At 41.8% G+C, this 19770-nt stretch overlaps 1 protein-coding gene across 1 annotated transcript in view; it reads right to left on the bottom strand.

Moving 5' to 3' along the window:
• Nucleotides 1-18243, bottom strand: part of LOC131254278 (transcription factor bHLH30-like) — a 30837-nt gene extending 12594 nt beyond the window's left edge. The window contains exon 1 of the mRNA XM_058255270.1: nucleotides 18025-18243. Coding sequence (XP_058111253.1) covers nucleotides 18025-18243 — 219 coding nt within the window. The remainder of the gene's footprint in view (nucleotides 1-18024) is intronic.
• Nucleotides 18244-19770: the final 1527 nt, after the last annotated feature.

Genomic DNA, 19770 nt, shown 5'->3' with positions numbered 1-19770 from the left:
CAAACACAGGTCGTAAATACATCATATAGGTCTCAACAATCGCAATCAGCCTCGATACTCGGCCTCGACAATCGAAATCGGCCTAGATACTCAGCCTCGACAATCGGAATCAGCCTATACAATCGGCCTTGACAACCGGAATCAGCCACGACAATCGAAATCGATCGATAATTAAAATCAGCAAATTGATCACGTCAATCAGAATCGGTAATTGGTCATGATAATCGGAATCGATCGATAATCAAAATCGGTAAATCAGTCATGATAATTGGAATCGACAATCGGTCATGATAATCGGAATCAATCGATAATCAGAATTGGCAAATCGATCACGTCAATCAGAATCGGCAATTGGTCATGATAATCGAAATCGATCGATAATTAGAATCAGTAAATCGGTCATGATAATTGGAATCGGTCGATAATCAGAATCGGCAAATCAGTCACATCAATCAGAATCGGTCGATAATCAGAATCTACAAACAGTTATGATAATCGGAATCGGCAATCGGTCATGATAATCGGAATCGGTAATCTGCCGAACAAGGCCTAAGGGAAGGTCACAATGTGACATTAAACCATCATTGCCCCACAACATGGACATTTAACCATCATTGCTCCACAATGTGGACATTTAATCGGCCGAACAAGGCCTCATAATAATTAGAATCAGTCGATAATCAAAGTCGGCAAATCGGTCACGTCAATCGGAGTCGGTCGATAATCAGAATTGGTAAATCGTTCACATCAATCGAAATCGACAATCGGTCATAATAATCAGAATCGGACGATATTCAAAGTCGGTAAATTGGTCACGTCAATCGAAATCGATCGACAATTAGAATCGGTAAATCGGTTACGTCAATCGAAATCAATAATCGGTCATAATAATCGGAATCGGTAGATAATCAAAGTCGGCAAATTGGTCACGTCAATCGAAATCGGTCGATAATCAGAATCGGCAAATCGGTCACGTCAATCGAAATCGACAATCGGTCATAATTATCAGAATCGGACGATAATCAAAGTTGGTAAATCGGTCACGCCAATCGGAATCGGCAATCGGTCATGATAATCGGAATCGAACGATAATCAAAGTCGGTAAATCGGTCACCTCAATCAGAATCAGTCAATAATCAGAATCGGTAAATCGGTCACGTCAATCGAAATCAACAATCGGTCATAATAATCGAAATTGGTCGATAATCAAAGTCGACAAATCGGTCACGTTAATTGAAATCGGTCGATAATCAGAATCGGTAAATCGGTCATGTCAATCGAAATCGGCAATCCGTCATAATTATCAGAATCAGACGATAATCAAAGTCGGCAAATGGGTCACGTCAATCGGAATCGGCAATCGGTCATAATAATCAGAATCGGTAATCGGCCGAACAAGGCCTAAGGGAAGGTCACAATGTGGACATTAAACCATCATTGCCCCACAATGTGGACATTTAACCATCATTGCTCCATAATGTGGACATTTAATCGGCTGAACAAGGCCTCATACACAACATAATGGGCTATATACAATCTCAATGGGCCACATGCATGGACCTCATATACAACACATCGGGCCACGACCCATGGGCCTCAAATACAACAAGTGGGCCGCATCAATGGGCCGCACCAATGGGCCTCATACACATCAAGTGAGCCTCTCAAGGTAATGAGGTCTACGGCCTAAAATAAATGGACAATGTGTGTAATACACATACATCATGGTGGGGTCCACGTCCTAGCTGGACTGTACGGCGTGGCTAAAACACGTGCCTCAAGGTGGACCATACGTCCATCAAAATGGATAAACGGAGTATCTATAGAATATGTACAATCAAGGTGAGCCAATCCTTAAAATGATATGAAAAACTAGATGGACGGCATAGATGTATAATACATAAATCACGGCAGATCTCGCAGATGGCCGGCATGGATGCAAAAAAAGTGGATGACATTGATGAATTCAAAAATCATGGTGGGTCCCACTGATTTGGATAGATGGACGGAGTGGACATAGAGTAAATACATCAAGGTGGGACCCACCTGCTGCCAAAACAGATGAACGACTTGGATCAAAACACAACTCAAGTTGGGTATCCATGCTGGCAAAACAAATGGACAGCTTGTATAGGACACATACATCCGAGGTGAGTCCCACCATCCCAATCTAGCGGATGGTGTGGATGAAGTGAATACATCAAGGTGGGCCCTGTACGCTGCAGGTGAACGGCCTGCATGAAACACATGCATCACGGTGCCCCTCACAACAGGTAAATTGCTGTTGGGCTGCTGCCTAGCAGTCCAACAGATGGATGGAGCTAATAAAATACATAAATCATGGTGGCCCAGTAGCTGTACAGCCTCCACATATGGACGGTGAATGAAACACATACATTAAAGTGGGCCCAATGTCTAGATGAATGGACAGTGGATAGTACACCTGTGTCAGTGGGCCCCACCGTCATTGATGGATAGTTTACATATAATACATATCTCATGGGGACCACAGAACTTGGTGACGTCAATTACTGGTGGGACCCACGGAGCTTGCTGTGTCAAAGCAGCAGCTGCAGCTGCTGGCACACAGCCAAGTGGATGGACGGGATGTGACATATACGTCATATAGGTCCCACACACGTGTGGCCTACACCATGGTGATAAAACACCTACATCACTGTGCGTCCCTCACATATGAACGGCGTGGATTTTGCACACGTGCATGATGGTTGGCCTTGTAGATGGAGGGCGTGGATGAAATATAAACATCATGTGGACCACATCCACAGAACTTGCTGTCGTAGTACAACATCTTTGCTGCTGGGATCCACCGTCCCTCCAACGGACAGCGTGGATACAGAATGCATACATCGATGTGGGCCCCACCTCTACATGTGCAGCACGTGTGGAGTGGGTCCCATGGCTGCAAAAAATGGACGGATGGTATAGATATAACATATGCATCATGGTAGCGTCCACACACGAGGACATGACGGCACTGCTAAACACATATATCATGGTGAGGCTCCACACACGTGGCCACACTTGATATACATATATGTAAGTATATATATTATAATATATATTTATATTTTATTTTATTATCTTACTTTTCTTGGCAAAAGCAACATCTAGCGTCCTTCCAGGTCTGGATGCTGGATGCACACATACATCATGGCGAGGTCCACCATTCTCAAACGGTTGGACGGTAGGATACAAGGTGGGCCCCATGCGTATGGAATACATACAACTGAGGTGAGTCTACTCGTGTGGACCCACAAGTTTTGAAGGAAGCTGATGTTTGAGTTTTACGCATCAACATATCCGGTAGGTCCTGTCCAATGGATGGACGGTGATGGATGATACACCCATCGAGGTGGGCCATTATTCATAGGGAAAGAGAGGGAGAAGGAAAGAGAGAATTAGAGAGATCGTGATGACGGAGGAGCCCCGCCACTATGGGCCCCTCTTTAATATAAAGCATACATCAAGGTGGGTCCCACTACATGTGGGCCCTTAAATCATAAAACTAAAAAAGAATAAAATGACAAAGATGTAGATCCAAGATCACCCACCTCAAGATCTCTCCGTCCTTCTTCCATCAACGCGTTCTACAGCTCCAAAGAAATGTCATCCAACGGTTGAGATGAGGCTTTGATGGTGGAGATGAGAGGTAGGAAGGTGGGCGACACATGGCTTTCTCTAATGGAGGTGGACGTTGGTTCTCATGGGTTGCTTGGAATGGAGTGAAGAGAGAGAGAGAGAGAGAGAGAGAGAGAGAGAGAGAGAGAGAGAGAAGTGATGTAAGGGAGTGATGGGAGAGAGGGATGGTGAGGTGATGGGAATTAATGAGTTTGACTTATGGGGAAAAGGGAAGGGGTGGTTGCTTGTAAGGAGTTAGGGCTAGGGGTAGGGTAGGGTGATGTCACCCCTAGGGTGACATCATAGTAATTATGTTTCTAGGAAAGTACAACAACAGGGATAGGTGGGTCCCGCGATCAAGCAATCAATGGTTGTGATAGTGCACGGGCTGGATCTCATAATCTGAGCGTCGCATTGACGCACGAGACGCGTCGTCGGAACCGCAGCGATGGTGCGGTCACAATGATATAGGTCTCGGCTTAAGTCGGCTCGGGTTTATAGGATATGACCCAAGAGCGTGTGCAAATGCTATCAACGCGTCGCGGGTCGTCAAAATTTGACTGAGAGGACTGCGAAAATTTATGGAATAGTATGGGCTAGGATACGGGTCTTACATTGACTAATGTCAGGCACGTTCTTAATATGAAGAAAAGTTTGATTTCTCTCAGTGCACTCGAGGCTATAGGGGGCAAGTTCATTGGTCTTAATGGTGTCCTTAAAGTTTCAAAATGAACATTCGTGGTTATGAGAGCACAGAGGCACTGAAACCTTTACAGGTTTATTGGAAGCACTTCAGTTGGTGGAGTGACAACGATCGTTACGGATTCCACGTTTGCACGTATTTGGCATGCTCGTCTGGGCCACATGAGCGAGCGGGGCTTGAAGGTACTTTTTGATCGATGTTTGATTCTAACTTTTAAGAATTCTGATTTATATATATACGATCATTGTATATATGGTAAGCAATATAAATTATATTTTAAATCTAGAAAACATGTATGTAAGAGAGTGTTTGATCATGTGCACTCTAACATATGAGGGTCATCGTCAGAGGTTTCTGTTAGAAGGTCGTCATGGTTTTTCTCATTCATTGATGACTACTCCCGAAAAATTTAGATTTACTTCAAGAAACGTAAATTTAAAGTTTTCACCACATTCAAATAATGGAAGGCAATAGTGGAAAAACTCAAGGCGAAAAATAAAGGTTTTAAGGACTGACAGTGGAGGTGAGTTTACTTCCATTGAATTCAATGACTATTGTAAAGATGAAGAGATTATTAAAATCAATAGTGCCCCACACGACTGAACAAAATGGTGTGGTTGAACGAGAATTAGAATTACTTCGAGAGGGCCAGATGCATGTTAAGTAATGCTGGGTTGGGCAAGGACCTATGGACTGAGGCTGTCAACATGACTTGCTATTTGGTGAATTGATCCATTTTTACGGCAATTAATTATAAGATCCCAGAGGAAGTATGAAGTGGTTATAAAATAAACTACTCAGGTTTACGCATATTTGGTTGTGAGGCTTACTCTCATGTATTGTAAGTTGAGAGAAATAAACTAGACCATAGAGCCAAAAAGTACATCTTTGTTGGATATTATGGTGTTAGTGTGAAATGATATATGTTATTTGACAAGGTCACATGTAAGGTCATCACTAGCTGTGATGTTAGATTCGATGAAAGCTCCATATTCTGCAAGAATGATCAAGTGGAGCAAGAGAAACTAGAAAGTTTGATCGTAGACGTCCAGATTGACACAAATAATACTCAGGCAGAGACATATGCGTAGATAAAGGTACAGGAGTAGGTGGAGCAACTACCTATGAGAAGAAACCGACTGCGTGATTGCAGGTTATCGAAAAGATACAGGGACTATTCTAATATCGAATATGTCCTCATTACAGATGATGGGGACCCATCTACTATTAAGGAGGCTCTTGATGAGCCTGATGCAGAAAAGTTAAAAGCAGCTATAAATGATGAGATGAAATTATTGTACAAGAACCACACATGGGAGCTAGTGGAGCTTCCAGTGGGCCAAAAAGAGATCAGATGCAAGTGGTTATTCAAAAGGAAACATGATAGATATAAAGAGATGCTAGTGGCAAAGGGTTATGCACAAAGAGAATGAATCAAATTCATAGAGATATTCACGTCGGTGGTTAAGAAGGTGTCTATCAGATTCATGTTGGCGCTGGTTGCCTAATACGATCTTGAACTGGAGCAAATGGATATGAAGATTGCATTCCTGCACGAGAAATTGAAAGAACAGATCTACATAAAGAAACCAGAGGGCTACGAAGTTAAAGGGACAAAGAACAAAGTTTACAGGTTAACGAGGTCGTTGTACGGCTTAAAATATTCGCCTAGGTAGTGGTATAAAAAATTTGATTTTGTCATGTTAGTTAGAAATTTACTCACAGTGAATACGATCACTTTGTCTATTACAAAACACATAGAGATGGCAAGTTCATCATCCCCGTACTGTATATTGATCGCTAGTCATGACATGTCTGAAATCGATGTACTGAAGACTCAGTTATCAAGGACATTCGAGATGAAAAAAATGGAGGCTTCAAAGAGGGTTCTCGGCATAGATATTCATAGAGATAGGAAGAGGAGTAGACTTTAGTTATCTCAGGCAGAATACCTTGAGAAGATGTTGATCAAGTATGGGATGGAAAAGGCAAAGCCGATGAGGGTTCCTCACGCAACTCACTTCAAGCTTTTCTTAGAGCAATGTCCTAAATCTAATGAGGAAAAGCAGGACATGTGCCTTATTTAAATGCGGTTAGCAGTTTAATGATGACTTGGTCTATACGAGACCGAATATTTCACAGGAATTCAATGTTGTGAGCAAATACATGTCGATACATTCAAGGTATAAAAGATTACATCTTAACTTTTGAGAAGACAGGGACAAAGTAGGTTATGTGAATTTAGACTATACAGGTAGTGTGGACTCTAGAATGTCGACTTTAAGATATTCGTTTGTACTAGTGGGTGGAGCAATAAGTTGGATGTTGAAGCTTCAATCTATGGTGGCTCTTTTCTCAACAAAAGCAGAGTTTATAGTAGTGACAGAAGCATTTAAAGAAGGTGTTTGGTTAAGATGCATGATAAATTAGTTGAGGCTTCAGCAGGAGGCCATGCCGGTTAATTGCAATAGCGAGAGTATTATCAATTTGGCTAAAATTTTTATTTATCGCTTACGAGTACTAAACACATTAATATTCGTCACCACTTTATCCAACAAGTGCTTGAAGAATGAGACATGACTCTGGAGAAGATTCATATAAGCATGAATCCGGCGGACATGCTCACCAAGGTGGTTCCTGTAGAGAAGTTCAAGTTTTGTGCGACTTCTCTTGGCTTGACGATGGCGTAAAAGGAAGACGAAGTGTGCACGAGAAGCATTGATGGAGCTATTACGTAAGGCAGAAATAGGATAAGAGGACAAGAAGATACACGTTTCATGATTAAAGACATGGTGGAGATTGACGTATTTGATGTCTTAAATAGATTCAAATAAAAGGTCTGCCAATGCCATCGACAGTCTGTTCGATGTCACCTTCGATGGCATCGAACAGTTCTTGATCCCAATGATATTTTCTGGATTATTCTTCAATTGGTTGCTGGACTAACCGGGCACTTTTTTGATTCTATCGGCAGAATTTTGATGCCATCGACACGGTTAGTTCCATGCCATCGATAGGGATTTGATGGTATCAACAAATTCTGTGCAAATTTTTCACAAAGTTGTGAATTTGCGGGATTTGTTTTCAATTTTGTTTGGGATTATTTCCAAGGCTATATATATGTGTGTAACTGGGATTTGGAGGGATTTGGAGGGTTTCTAAATTGTCCTACAGTTTCAAAGGGTGTAGCAAGGGTGAGATTCGAGGTTGTTCGAATCGAATAAGCTCTTTCTCTTTGTAATTTCTGCTTTCAGAGTGATCATCTGTTGCTTTGTGCTGTGGTTTTTTTCGAAAGGGTTTTTCCACGTAAAATCATTGTGTTCTCTTTGTGTTTGCTTGGTGCTATTAAATTGCTATCCTAGATTCATCTATGTGTGCTTTTGTGATCCCCCAATAGAGCATGCCCAAAAAGTTTTTAGCTAGGACCAATTCAATGAATCACTGTCTCCCACTTTAAAATGATGGCTTAGGTAATGAATAAAAAACCAGATACAAAGTGCTGTGATAGTAAGACAATTAATACAAACCTGCAACCATGTTTATTTTACTGCAATCTTCGACTATGTTCCATCTACAACTTGAGCTCTTTTCAGTTCAAGTTCCGTTCAATTTGATTTTTTAGAGTCTTCAAAACCATCCATACTTGATTTTAGGTGTCAACCGTATAAATTGACAACTGAATCCTCTGCAATCACTCATGGATAAAGCTTTTTGTACAACTCTTATTAAGTATGGGAAAATGTTATTTAGCTATTTATATTATGTTTGCTATGTTATAGATATGCCATCCAACCAATACATCAAGTTAAACTCACTATAACAGTCTCCATGAACATAGGTCTATATAATCATTAGGTGGGCCACACTCAAAGAAGAACTTCCAAACTTACTTCATAGTAGAGGTGGACATCGAGCCGAGTTGAGTCGAGGTGGGCCATTCTCAGCTTGGCTTTTCCATGTTGTACTCGAGTTCGAGTTCGAGCTTAAGCTTGGCCTCAAGCTCAACATTGAAGCTTATCTTGTTTTCCAAAGCTATCGAGTAGAGTTCGAGTCGAGCTAGTGGTTCGAGTCGATTCGAGTTTACGTCGAGTCGAGCTCGAGCTTGTTGGGTGAGAGAGTAATGGATTCTGTTCTTGATCCTCCTCCATTGATGAAAATTTTAAAAATCTTAGGAGAATCAAAGCAAAACCCGATGAAAAAACCAAACAAAGATTCGAATCGGATGAGGAAACCTATAAGAATCGATTTGTTCTTGATCTTCTTCCACCAGCAGAAATCCAAGTACTAAAAAAGAAACAGAGCAGAACATAAATCAGAAATCCAAGTAAAGAGCTCTAGCCAATCAGATCATTGGATTTCCTTGAAGCTCTAACAAATCTGAGAAGAACCCATCTGAGATTTCTCGGGTTTCTTACCTAAGAAGTAGATCTCAAGAGATTGAAATCATACTATTGTGAAGTTGAAATGAAAAATGTTGGTGGTGATCCGAGTGAGCGTGCGACTGGTAGCGGGTAGAGAAAGAGAAGAAAGGGAAAGGGAAAGGGGGTGTGTGCGGTCGGGTAGAAATTCTAGGGTTTTTTTTATTTATAAAAAGTTAAAAGTTAAAACTTATATTATATATATATATATAATATTTAATATTTAATATATTTATTAATCGAGCCGAGTCAAGCTCGAGTTCGAGCTTCAAGTCGAGTCGAGTTGAAATGCCCCCTGGTCGAACTCGGCTCGAACTCAACTCGAGCTTCAAATAATTAGCTTGACTCGGCCCGATTCGGCCATTCAAGCCGAGTCAATCCAAACTGACTCGAGTCGAGTTGAGCGAATTTTTCGAGCTAGCTTGACTCGTGAGCAGCCTTACTTCATAGCCAACACAATGGTTAGGATGGTCTTACTCTTTACTATACCACTTTAAGTGGGCAGGTTCCCACAGAAACCAAGTGGGCCCCACAACTAGGGATGTAGAATAATTTCTTATTGCAAATGTCACAGAGGATGCCACCTCTTCGTAGCAATGGAAAAAAAGGATTACATTAAAATGGTACGTACGAGCCTATAAATTTCATGTGTTTTTCCTGATGGGATTTCCTCCCATGCTCGACCAGTCGTGAGCCTCACTCGACGGGTCGAGGGTGGCACTCGACTAGTCGAGCCCTGACTCGACTTAAAGTCCAGCGACTTTGGATTTATTTTTCCTGTGGTGCTCGACTAATTGAGGGAGGTACTCGACCGATCGAGTGGGCCGCTTGACCGGTCAAGGACTTTACTCAACCTGTCGAGGTTACGCATATTTGAGTCCGGATTTTAGGCGGGCTGTGGAAATTTGAGGCGGTTTCGCAAGAAGTGCGAAAGGGAGTTGCCTAAACTATAAATAGGAGGTACCTAAGGTTTTCTAGGTAACACAAGAGGGTTTCCTAAAGCTTTACAAGGGTTTGCTAAAGGGTTTAGGCCTATCAAAGTTATGAGAGAGAGAGAAAGAGAGAGAGGAAGCTTGTGGAAGGGAGGTTATGCTCATAGAGGTGATTTATTATGCACTCGATATCTCAATGCTTCTATGTCCTCGTAATCGGTAAGATCTCTCTGTTGTTTCTTTATTCTCTTATTGTTTATCCACTCCTGCGTGAGTGAAGAAGGTTTGATCCAAGCAGTGTGTGCTTGTGATCGGTTGTAACGTTCTACTTCATAGTGGATTGCTGATTTGGACGACGTCCCGTGGTTTTTACCTCTTTAAGGGTTTTCCATGTAAAAATCTCTTGTGCCATGTGTTTTGTGCTTTGATTTATTTCATTGCTTTATTATCCCATAATTCTGGTTTTTGAACAGAGTGGGATCGATTCTAAATTATGGAAGGTGGCTCATCAAGGATGATTAGCCTCAATGGTTCTAACTGGACCATTTGGAAGGCTAAAATGGAGGACTTGCTTTAGTGCAAGGACTTGTATTCTCCAATTCAAGGCATATAACAAAGTCAAAGGATATGACAGATGATGATTGAAAGAAATTAGACCGGAAGGCGGTGGGGTTTATTAAACAATGGTTGGATGATTCTGTATTCCATCATGTGTCTACGGAAACCTCAGCCGCTAGCCTATGGCTGAAATTACAAGGGTTGTATGAGAGGAAGACAGCCGACAATAAGATTTTTCTAATAAGGCGACTTGTGAATCTTAAATTCAAAGCTGGTAGTTCCGTGGCTAAGCACATGAATGAAGTCAGCAATATATTAAACTAACTCTCTGTTATGAAGATGATCCTAAATGATGAATTACAGGCTTTGCTATTGCTTAGCTCATTGCCTGATAGTTAAGAGACATTGGCGGTGTCTCAAAATAACTTCGCGCCAGACGAAAAGGTATCCCTGGAACAGGTAACCAGTTATTTCTTCAACAAGGAGACAAGGAGGAAGTCTTAGGGGTCTAGTCACTAAGAGGCCCTTGTGACACAGGAACGGAGGAGAGGAAAGAACAGAAAGGGCAGGAAGGTCCGAGATAAATTAAGAAGCAAGTCGAGTATCAGGAAGGATGTTGAATGCTGGAATAGTGATAAGAAGGGCCACTATAAGCATGAATGTCGTAAGAATAAGAACGATAACAAAAGAAAAGGAAAGGAGAAGGAAAATGAATCAGACTCCACTACGGTCGGTTTAGATGGCGACGTTGTAGTTATTCTTTTAGCAGATCAAGATGTATGTCTCACGGCTACAAGTCAGGACACCGATTGGGAGATAGACTTGGGAGCCTCGTTTTATGCGACTTCATGCAGAGACTTCTTCACAAGCTACAAGTCAGGTGACTTTGGGACCATGAATATGGAAAATTCTAGCGTATTGAAGATCGTGGGGGTTGGTGATATTTGTGTGAAGACCGATGTGGGCTGCACATTGGTTCTCAGGGATGTGAGGCACATTCTTGACCTTCGCCTCAACTTGATGTCGACAGGAAGGTTGGATGATGATGACTATGAAAGTTATTTTTCTAGTGGGCGCTGGAAGCTTATCAAGGGTTCGTTGATTACGGCTAGAGGAAAGAAGTGTTGCACTCTGTACAAGGCAAGTATTAGTGTGTGTAAGGGTGGGTTGAATGCAGTAAAAGATTCAACTATTGACATGTGGCACAGGCATCTAGGCCACATGAGTGAAAAAGGGCTTCACCTACTAGTAAGGAAGCGGCTCCTTCCAGACGTGACAGGTATACCTCTCAAAACCTATATTAATTGTTTATCAGGAAAACAACATAGAGTTTCATTTGTTAAATCTGCTTCTCATGTTAATAAAGTGCATGCATTAGATTTGATTTATTCTGATGTTTGTGGTCCTATGAGGATAAAAATCTTGGGAGGGGCATTGTATTTGGTCACTTTTATAGATGATGCATCTAGGAGGGTTTGAGTTTATGCCTTGAAATTGAAAGATGAGGTCTTTGGTGTGTTTAGATTGTTTTATGATATGGTCAAGAGAGAGACAGATAGATCATTGAAGTGCATCCGCACTGACAATGGTGGAGAATACATCGGTCACTTCCATGAGTATTGTAAGTCCCTGGGTATACGGCATGAACAGATGGTTCCCAAGACCCCCCAGCATAATGGTATGGCTGAGTGAATGAATCGCATCATTGTAGAGAGAATCATATGCATGTTATCCCATGTGAAGTTGCCTAAGACGTTCTGGGGAGAAGCAATGCACATGACAATGTATTTGATAAACAGGTCTCCATCAGCCCCGTTGAATGGAGAAGTACCTGAGAGGTGCGGACTGGACATGATCCATCGTACAGTCATCTTAGGGTATTTGGATGCAGGGCATCCGTGCACGTACCAAAGGACGAGAGGTCCAAGCTCGATATGAAGATCAGACAGTGTGTGTTCTTGGGATAAGGTAATAAAAAGTTCAGTTACAGATTGTGGGATCCGACCGAGAAGAAGCTCGTTAGGAGCAAAGATGTGATTTTCTTTGAAGATCAGTGTATAGAAGACATTTGTAAGCCAGAGAAGAATCAGCCTAGTTCAGGTGAGCTAGAGGACATGGATCCGGTTATTCCTCCCGTGGTGCCTAATAATGGGGGAGTACAGTAAGGTGCAGAGGCCGAGGGAGTTCCTACAGAAGCCGGACTGGGGAAGCAACCCCCACTTAATCCACCTGTTGAGCCACAGGTGAGGAAGTCATCCAGGACAGATAACCATCCAAGAGGTACTTGCCGCATGAGTACATTATGCTCACTGATGGGGGAGAGTCAGAAGATTATTCTGAGGCCTTAACCGATAAGCATAAGGGGGAGTAGTTAAAAGCTACGTAAGAGGAGATGTAATCCTTGCATGAAAACCACACCTATGATATGGTGAAACTGCCTAAGGGCAAGAAAGCTCTGAGCAACAAGTGGGTGTTTAAAAAGAAGATTGAGCAGAAAAATTCACAGATGAGGTTCAAGGTCAAACTTGTGGTGAATGGGTTTGGTCAGAGGAAAGGCATAAACTTCGAGGAGATATTCTCACCAGTGGTAAAGATGACATCCATACGAGTGTTGCTTGGGTTGGCGGCTAGCATGGATCTGGAGATAGAGCAGTTAGATACTAAAATTGTCTTTCTCCATGGTGACCTGGAAGAATAGGTCTACATGCACCAACAGAGGGGTTCGAAGTCAAATGCAAAGAGCATATGGTGTGTAGGCTGAGGAAGAACTTGTATGGGCTGAAACAAGCTCTACGGAAATGGTGCAAGAAGTTCGACTCATTCATGTTGAAGCACAGATATGACAGAACGGATTCGGACTACTGTGTGTTCACGCGCAAGTTATCAGATGGTGATTTTTTAGTTTTATTATTATACGTTGATAACATGCTCATCATGGAAAAAGACATTAAAAAGATCGACAGGCTGAAATAGGCGTTGGGCAAGTCTTTTGCGATGAAAGACTTGGGCCCTGCTAAGCAGATCTTAGGAATGGAGATAACCCGTGACAGAAGCAGTAAGAAGCTTTGGCTGTCACAAGAGCGGTCAGTACTCCACTGGATGGTCACTTCAGATTAAGAGATAGACAGTATCCCAAGACGAAGGCAGAGGTGTAGAAGATACCCTACGCGTTAGTGGTAGGAAATTTGATGTATTCTATGGTGTGTACACACCCAGACATAGCATATGCGGTTGGTTTTGTTAGCTGGTATCTTCCAATCCTGACAGGGCAGCGGTGAAATGGATACTACGGTATCTAAGAGGCTCATCCAGATTGAACCTATGCTATGGTGATGGAAAACCTGTGTTAGAGGGCTACACAGATGCAGATATGACAGGTGACATGGACTCCATGAAGTCTACATCGGGGTTCATATTCATGTTTGCAGGGGGAGCAGTCTCTTACCAGAGCAAGCTATAAAAGGTCGTAATATTGTCGACGACAGAAGCCGAATATATTGCAGTCACAGAGGCATGTAAAGAGATGCTTTGAATGAAGAGGTTCATACAGGAACTTAGCCTGAAGCTGGAGCAGCACGTGGTCTATTGCGATAGTTAAAGTGCTATATACTTGAGCAAGAATCAAAGTCAACACTCCAAGTCGAAGTACATATATATTCAGTATCATTGGATCAGGGATACTTTGGAATGAAAGATGTTACAGCTTGAAAAGGTCCACACGGACGATAATGGGTCAGACATGATGAACAAGGCTTTGTTCAAGAGCAAGTTTGAGGTTTGTAGAAACTTGACTAGCTTGAAGAAGGTGAATCCCTTATCGGTCAGAAAGGGAGAGTTTTGATGAGATTTCCTCCTAAGCTCGACCGGTCGTGACCAGTCGAAGGTGGCACTTGACTAGTCGAGCCCTGACTCGACTAGAAGTCCAGTGACTTTGGGTTTATTTTTTCCGTGGTGCTTGACCAGTCGAGGGAGGTGCTCGACCGATCGAGTGGGCCGCTCGACCGGTTGGGGACTTTACTCGACCAGTCGAAGTTACACAGATTTGAGTTCGGATTTTGTACGGACTGTGGAAATTTGAGGTGGTTTGACAAGAGGTGCGAAAGGGAGTTGCCTAAACTATAAATAGGAGGTACCTAGGGCTTTCTAAGTAATGCAAGAGAGTTTCCTAAAGCTTTACAAGGGTTTGCTAAAGGGTTTATGGCTATCAAAGTTGTGAGAGAAAGAGAGAGAAAGAGAGAGAGAAAACTTGTGGAAGGGAGGTTATGCTCATAGAGGTAATTTATTATGTACTCAATATCTCAGCGCTTCCACGTCCTCGTAATCGGTGAGATCTCTCCGTTTTTTCTGTATTCTCTTATTGTTTATCTATTCCGGCGTGAGTGAAGAAGGTTTGATCCAAGCGGTGTATGCTTGTGATTGGTTATAACGTTCTATTTCATAGTAGATTGTTGATCTAAACGAGGTCTTGTAGTTTTTACCTCTTTAAGGGTTTTCCATATAAAAATCTCTTGTGTCGTGTGTTTTGTGCTTTGATTTATTTCATTGCTTTATTATCCCATAATTCTGATATTTTTGGGAGGTTAGATCCTAAAGTTTTGGACAAGGCCCCCCAACACTGCTGTAAAAGAAAATGAAAGGGTATCTATTGTAATAGATTTATATGACGGGGAACCCGCAAAATGCCAAAATTGGCAGAGCTGAGGAGGCCGGGCCCACACAACACGATGATGGAAAGAAGTCCTTGTAGTTATTGTTTTGATTTTTATGGCATTTGTCTTTGGAATTCAGATTTTACTAAATAATGCCCTTAGGAATCGATTTTTCTAGGCAATGCTTTTCCGGAAGAGAAATTACAATACTGCCTTTATTTTTCTTTACAGAATTGAGATCGTGGGGCTCATCTTGTCTGTGTCCAGATCCAACCCATTCAACATATGCAAACCAGCATTATCACCAAAAAGCCAAAAATATAGCAGAACCAATCATTAGATGAGCCTATTTATTAAAAATAAATAAAATAATATACACCATTCCAAATATGCCGATGCAAGTGTAGCCCATCTAATAATCTGATTGGCCTGATGTTGTATTTGCATTATCATCATGGCAGAGTGCATACGTTGGACGGGTTGGATGCATACCATGCGGACCCCACAACTTTTGGCTTTCACTACTTTATGATGAAAAGGGCTTTAAAAAAATTAAAAATTAAAAAAATCAGCCCTCACAAGCAGCAACAAGTAATTTTCAGTCATTGAGACATTATTTCGTAAATTATAGATTTCTTCGAAATTTAGCGGTAAAATTCCGCTATCATTATTTTATTATTTTTTATTTTTCTTCTCTTTACCAAATCGACTATGGGATACAATTACGTTATTAAATAATGGACATACAGACTGTATGTACGACGAATGAACATATGCATTGATGGATCTATGTACTCAGAGATTAAAGAATGATCTAGTGGGATCATTATCTGGAAACCTTATCATGCACCTAGTTCCATTTATACTAGTTTGGCACTCACGTCTCTTGCTGGACCAGAAGGATTGCTCGGATAAGTGATGTGGATGACAATGAAGCCAAATGCAACTAGGTGCGTGAGAAGGTTTTTTTAGTCACTGACTTAGCTGCAACCGGAATCCAGCCATGTAGGTGGGACCCTGACCGCGTGCCTACATCGATGTATGTTTTGTACATCTATGCCGTCTGTCTGTTTTTCCAGCTTAGTCTAGCGTACTTTCCTGAAATGAAGCAGGTAAAAATCTCAGGTAGACCACACCACCTGTGGTCGTTGAATGCCCACTGCCATTAAACACTTCCTAAGGTCCATTGTAATGTTTATTTGCCATCCAGTCTGTTAATAAGGTCACACGGACGTGGATGAATGAAAAACACAACTATCGTCTCAATCCAAAACTTTCGTGGCCCACAAAAAGTTTTTAATGTCCAATCATCACTAATTCCTGTGGTGTGGTTCACCTGAGATTTTGATTGGCTTCATTTTTGGGCCCATGCCCTAAACCCTAAAATGATCTCGAAAACGGTTAGATGGCATAGATATAAAATGCGTACTTCAAGTTAGGCCCCACGGTCATGGTCCCACCCACACCACTGGATCCGGGGTTGCAGCTAAATGACTCTTTTTTTTACTAATCAAATGCAAAAGTAATAGCGATTTTACCTAACAATACCTTGACTAATTGACTAATTGAAAGCATAGGAAGTGTATATATATATATATATATATAAAATTTATTTATTTATTTATTTTTCTTAAGGTGAAATGACCAGAATGTCTTCGCATATTAGTTTTTCTCCGAAAGCCGGTAAAGTCAAGAATTGTGGGACCACCTGGTGGGCGTATGTCATCCAACCTGACTGACAGATCCAAAGTACCATGATGATTGCACCAGGTAAAAACCACTCCATTCCTTATCGGATGAGCCATACATGAATTTATACGTCTTTGGGTGGTTTACATAATTTTTTATGGTGCAACTCAATAGTTATAATTTGATGGGCTAGATTTTTTTCGTCTTCTGATCATCATTAGGAGGTGCACCTCTTGATAGGCTCCATGTCATGCACACTGCATACGCCTCACAATTCTTGATTTCACCACCTTCTCGTAAAAATAAAATAAAATAACTTAAAAAAAAAAAAAAAAAAAAAACATACACTTGTATTTCAGTCATATCATCACCTAGAAAACAGGAGGAAATTTCAGCTAGTTAATGAAAGTTTGGGCAAAACAAAACGGTATTTTGAAGTAAACGACATCCCTCTTTTCAGATGGGGTAAATGGGAAAAAGTGCGCAACCAAGGATGCATTTTCTAAGAGTCCCATTTCAGCTAACATTCATGGGGAATTACCAAGGCCCATGTCATTTGTCGATGTCCTCGGGTTTTGAGTGTCTGATCCAACTGTAGGCTTGATGGGCCACTGTGGATGGACGATGACCAAGAATTCTCCCAGATGGGATGCCTTACCTATTTGCACTACATCAAAACAAGGGTAATGACTTGTTTCATCTATGACTCTTCTTTCCGGGCACTATCCATACAGGTCACGTGTGTACATGTATCATAAAAGTTCTGCTGCACCAAACCATGGGCCTATTTGGAAGAACTAAAAGCCGCCGGCGGACACGGAAAGCCAGATATAAGTGGCCCAACAGGCTCGTTTGACAGTTGATTCCAGGATTGAAAATTGGTTTTGGTGTACCATGCATATTGCTATCCAGACATGGTCATATAACCCTTTATTGGGCCATCTGGTGATGATATGGGCCGATAAAACCATATCATTCATAGATATACACAACTTAAGCTTGGTTGATTTTGAGCAGTCGATGGAAATGACACACTTATGCCTTTCAAAAGAGAAAGGTTACTGTAATTGACGAGAATTGCCACGCATATGCCAGCGTGCCCTGGCACACAGATGGGTCCAATCCACTCATCAGGTGCATCGGACTTTTATAAGAAAATTGCGGGTTAGAAAAACATAAACCACCAATGATCAATGCATACTTGCGGCCCGCTTGATGAGTAGGCCAGCATGGCTGAACCCCGAGTAGATGGCCCCACTCGAACATGCATGGTTTGTTGGCAAATGTATGGGGATTCATTTCTTGGAGCTCTCCCCACACGTGAACCAAGTCGACTCATCCGACCTAAGAGCTAAGTCACAGATTTTTCAACCACTTAAATACCAAACTGGTGAGAGAGAGAGAGAGAGAGAGAGAGAGAGAGAGAGAGAGACCTTGCTTCCATTTGGTATGAGACTCCTCAGGGTGGACAGGTGAGCATTGATCCTCTCCCTACGCCTCCTCTCAGCCTGGCTGTGGCTCCTTAAACTGGCCAGGGCCTTTGCTTCCGTTGATGAGGACGAAGTGGTCCCACATACAAAATATGAAGTAGAGGCTTGTTCAGGCCATGGAAGTATCAAAGAACCATTGTAGAAGGAAGGAAACTGGGTCATATGCGCCTCTTGAGCCCAACATGAAGGAATGCATTTCTTCATGGAAACCCTCAAAATAAAAAAAAATTATAATAATAAATAAAACTTAGCCCTCCACCTTCTGTTATCACTACTACTCCCAGAAGCTACTTAAAAGAATCACTTCTCTATCTTGTTACCCAAATGTCCCTACCATTTGGGATAGACCCAATGTACCCTTTTTTTTCGTTGTTATTTTTTTAGAGTAATTGCTTTGCTTGGGATCTTAAATGCGTGGGACACCTCGTTTGGTGAAAATAGGTGGCATTGGACTGTGATGCCTTGTTTTTATCATTGGAGGTTTGTAATTGGGCCCAGCCCTTCTTAGCTGTAATAATATTTCTGGTTACCCTAAAAAAACCACGTTTTGAAATTTCCATGCATGCCTGATAAGCCCCCTGACAAATGCGTATTAGCAAAGTGGGCAATGCTATTTGCAAGATCTAAAGGCGATCTCGCTTTGCATGACAATATAGCACGCATGTAACTGTGATTCGTGTCATTTGACCAGATGTGCACCGGATTTAGGGCTGTACACGAGCCAAGCTAGCTCAAAAAGCTTGCTCAGCTGGACTCGATCTAGCCCAGCTTCAATCGGCATGAATGACGACTTGACGCGACCCAAACTTCATATAACCCAGCTGCAGATGAAGGGTAGAGGTGGGTCCCACGTAGGGCCCACCACACCATTTATATTTATAATATATATTATATTATATATATATATATATATATATATATATATATATATATATTATATTATATATATATATTATATTTAAAAATAAAAAAATGTTAAAACTTAAACTTTACTTTGCCCGTCCGTTCATTTCTTACCATTTTCCTTCCTTATCCAACTCGTCACGCTTGAGCTCCATAGTCTCTCTCTCTCTCTCTCTCTCTCTCTCTCTCTCTCTCTCTCCACCAACAACAAGGTATCTCTATGGCCTTATCTTATATATATATATATATATATATATATATATATATATATATATATATATATATATATATATATATAAATTGAATATTTGATTTGGGAGTTGGGTTGGGTGTGGGTTGGGATAGTTGGGTCGGGTGGCTGGGTTGAATCGGGTGTGGGTTGGGTCAGGTTGCTGGGTTGAGTCGGGTGCAAGTTGGTTGTTAGGTCAGGTTGGGAGCAGGTTCGATTCGACTTAAGGTAAGCTCGCCTTGACTCGATCCACTAGCTTGCCTTGAGTTTAACCCGAAAGGTTTGGCATGCAAGGCAAGCTCCAATGGTAAGATCAAGGCCAAGCTCGAGCTCGAGCTAGAACTCAAGGAGAGCACGGACAAGTCAAGGGAACCTCGACTTGACTTGGCTCGATATACTGTAAGACCTCGTCCATTTTGCACATGTGTGCACGATGACCGGTGCTTTTGGCCAGCCACAAATTGTTTATTTGTAGTACGTGCTTGACTGACCGGACCCGAGTTATTGAAACCCCTGTCATATCGACTGCCCCATCGCTACGGTCGCGGATGTACCAC

This window comes from Magnolia sinica, chromosome 8 (assembly GCF_029962835.1).
Source record: "Magnolia sinica isolate HGM2019 chromosome 8, MsV1, whole genome shotgun sequence".
In the NCBI taxonomy this organism is placed as follows: domain Eukaryota; kingdom Viridiplantae; phylum Streptophyta; class Magnoliopsida; order Magnoliales; family Magnoliaceae; genus Magnolia; species Magnolia sinica.
The sequence above is the reverse complement of the archived record's forward strand: the minus strand, read 5'-3'. Positions and strand labels throughout refer to the sequence as shown.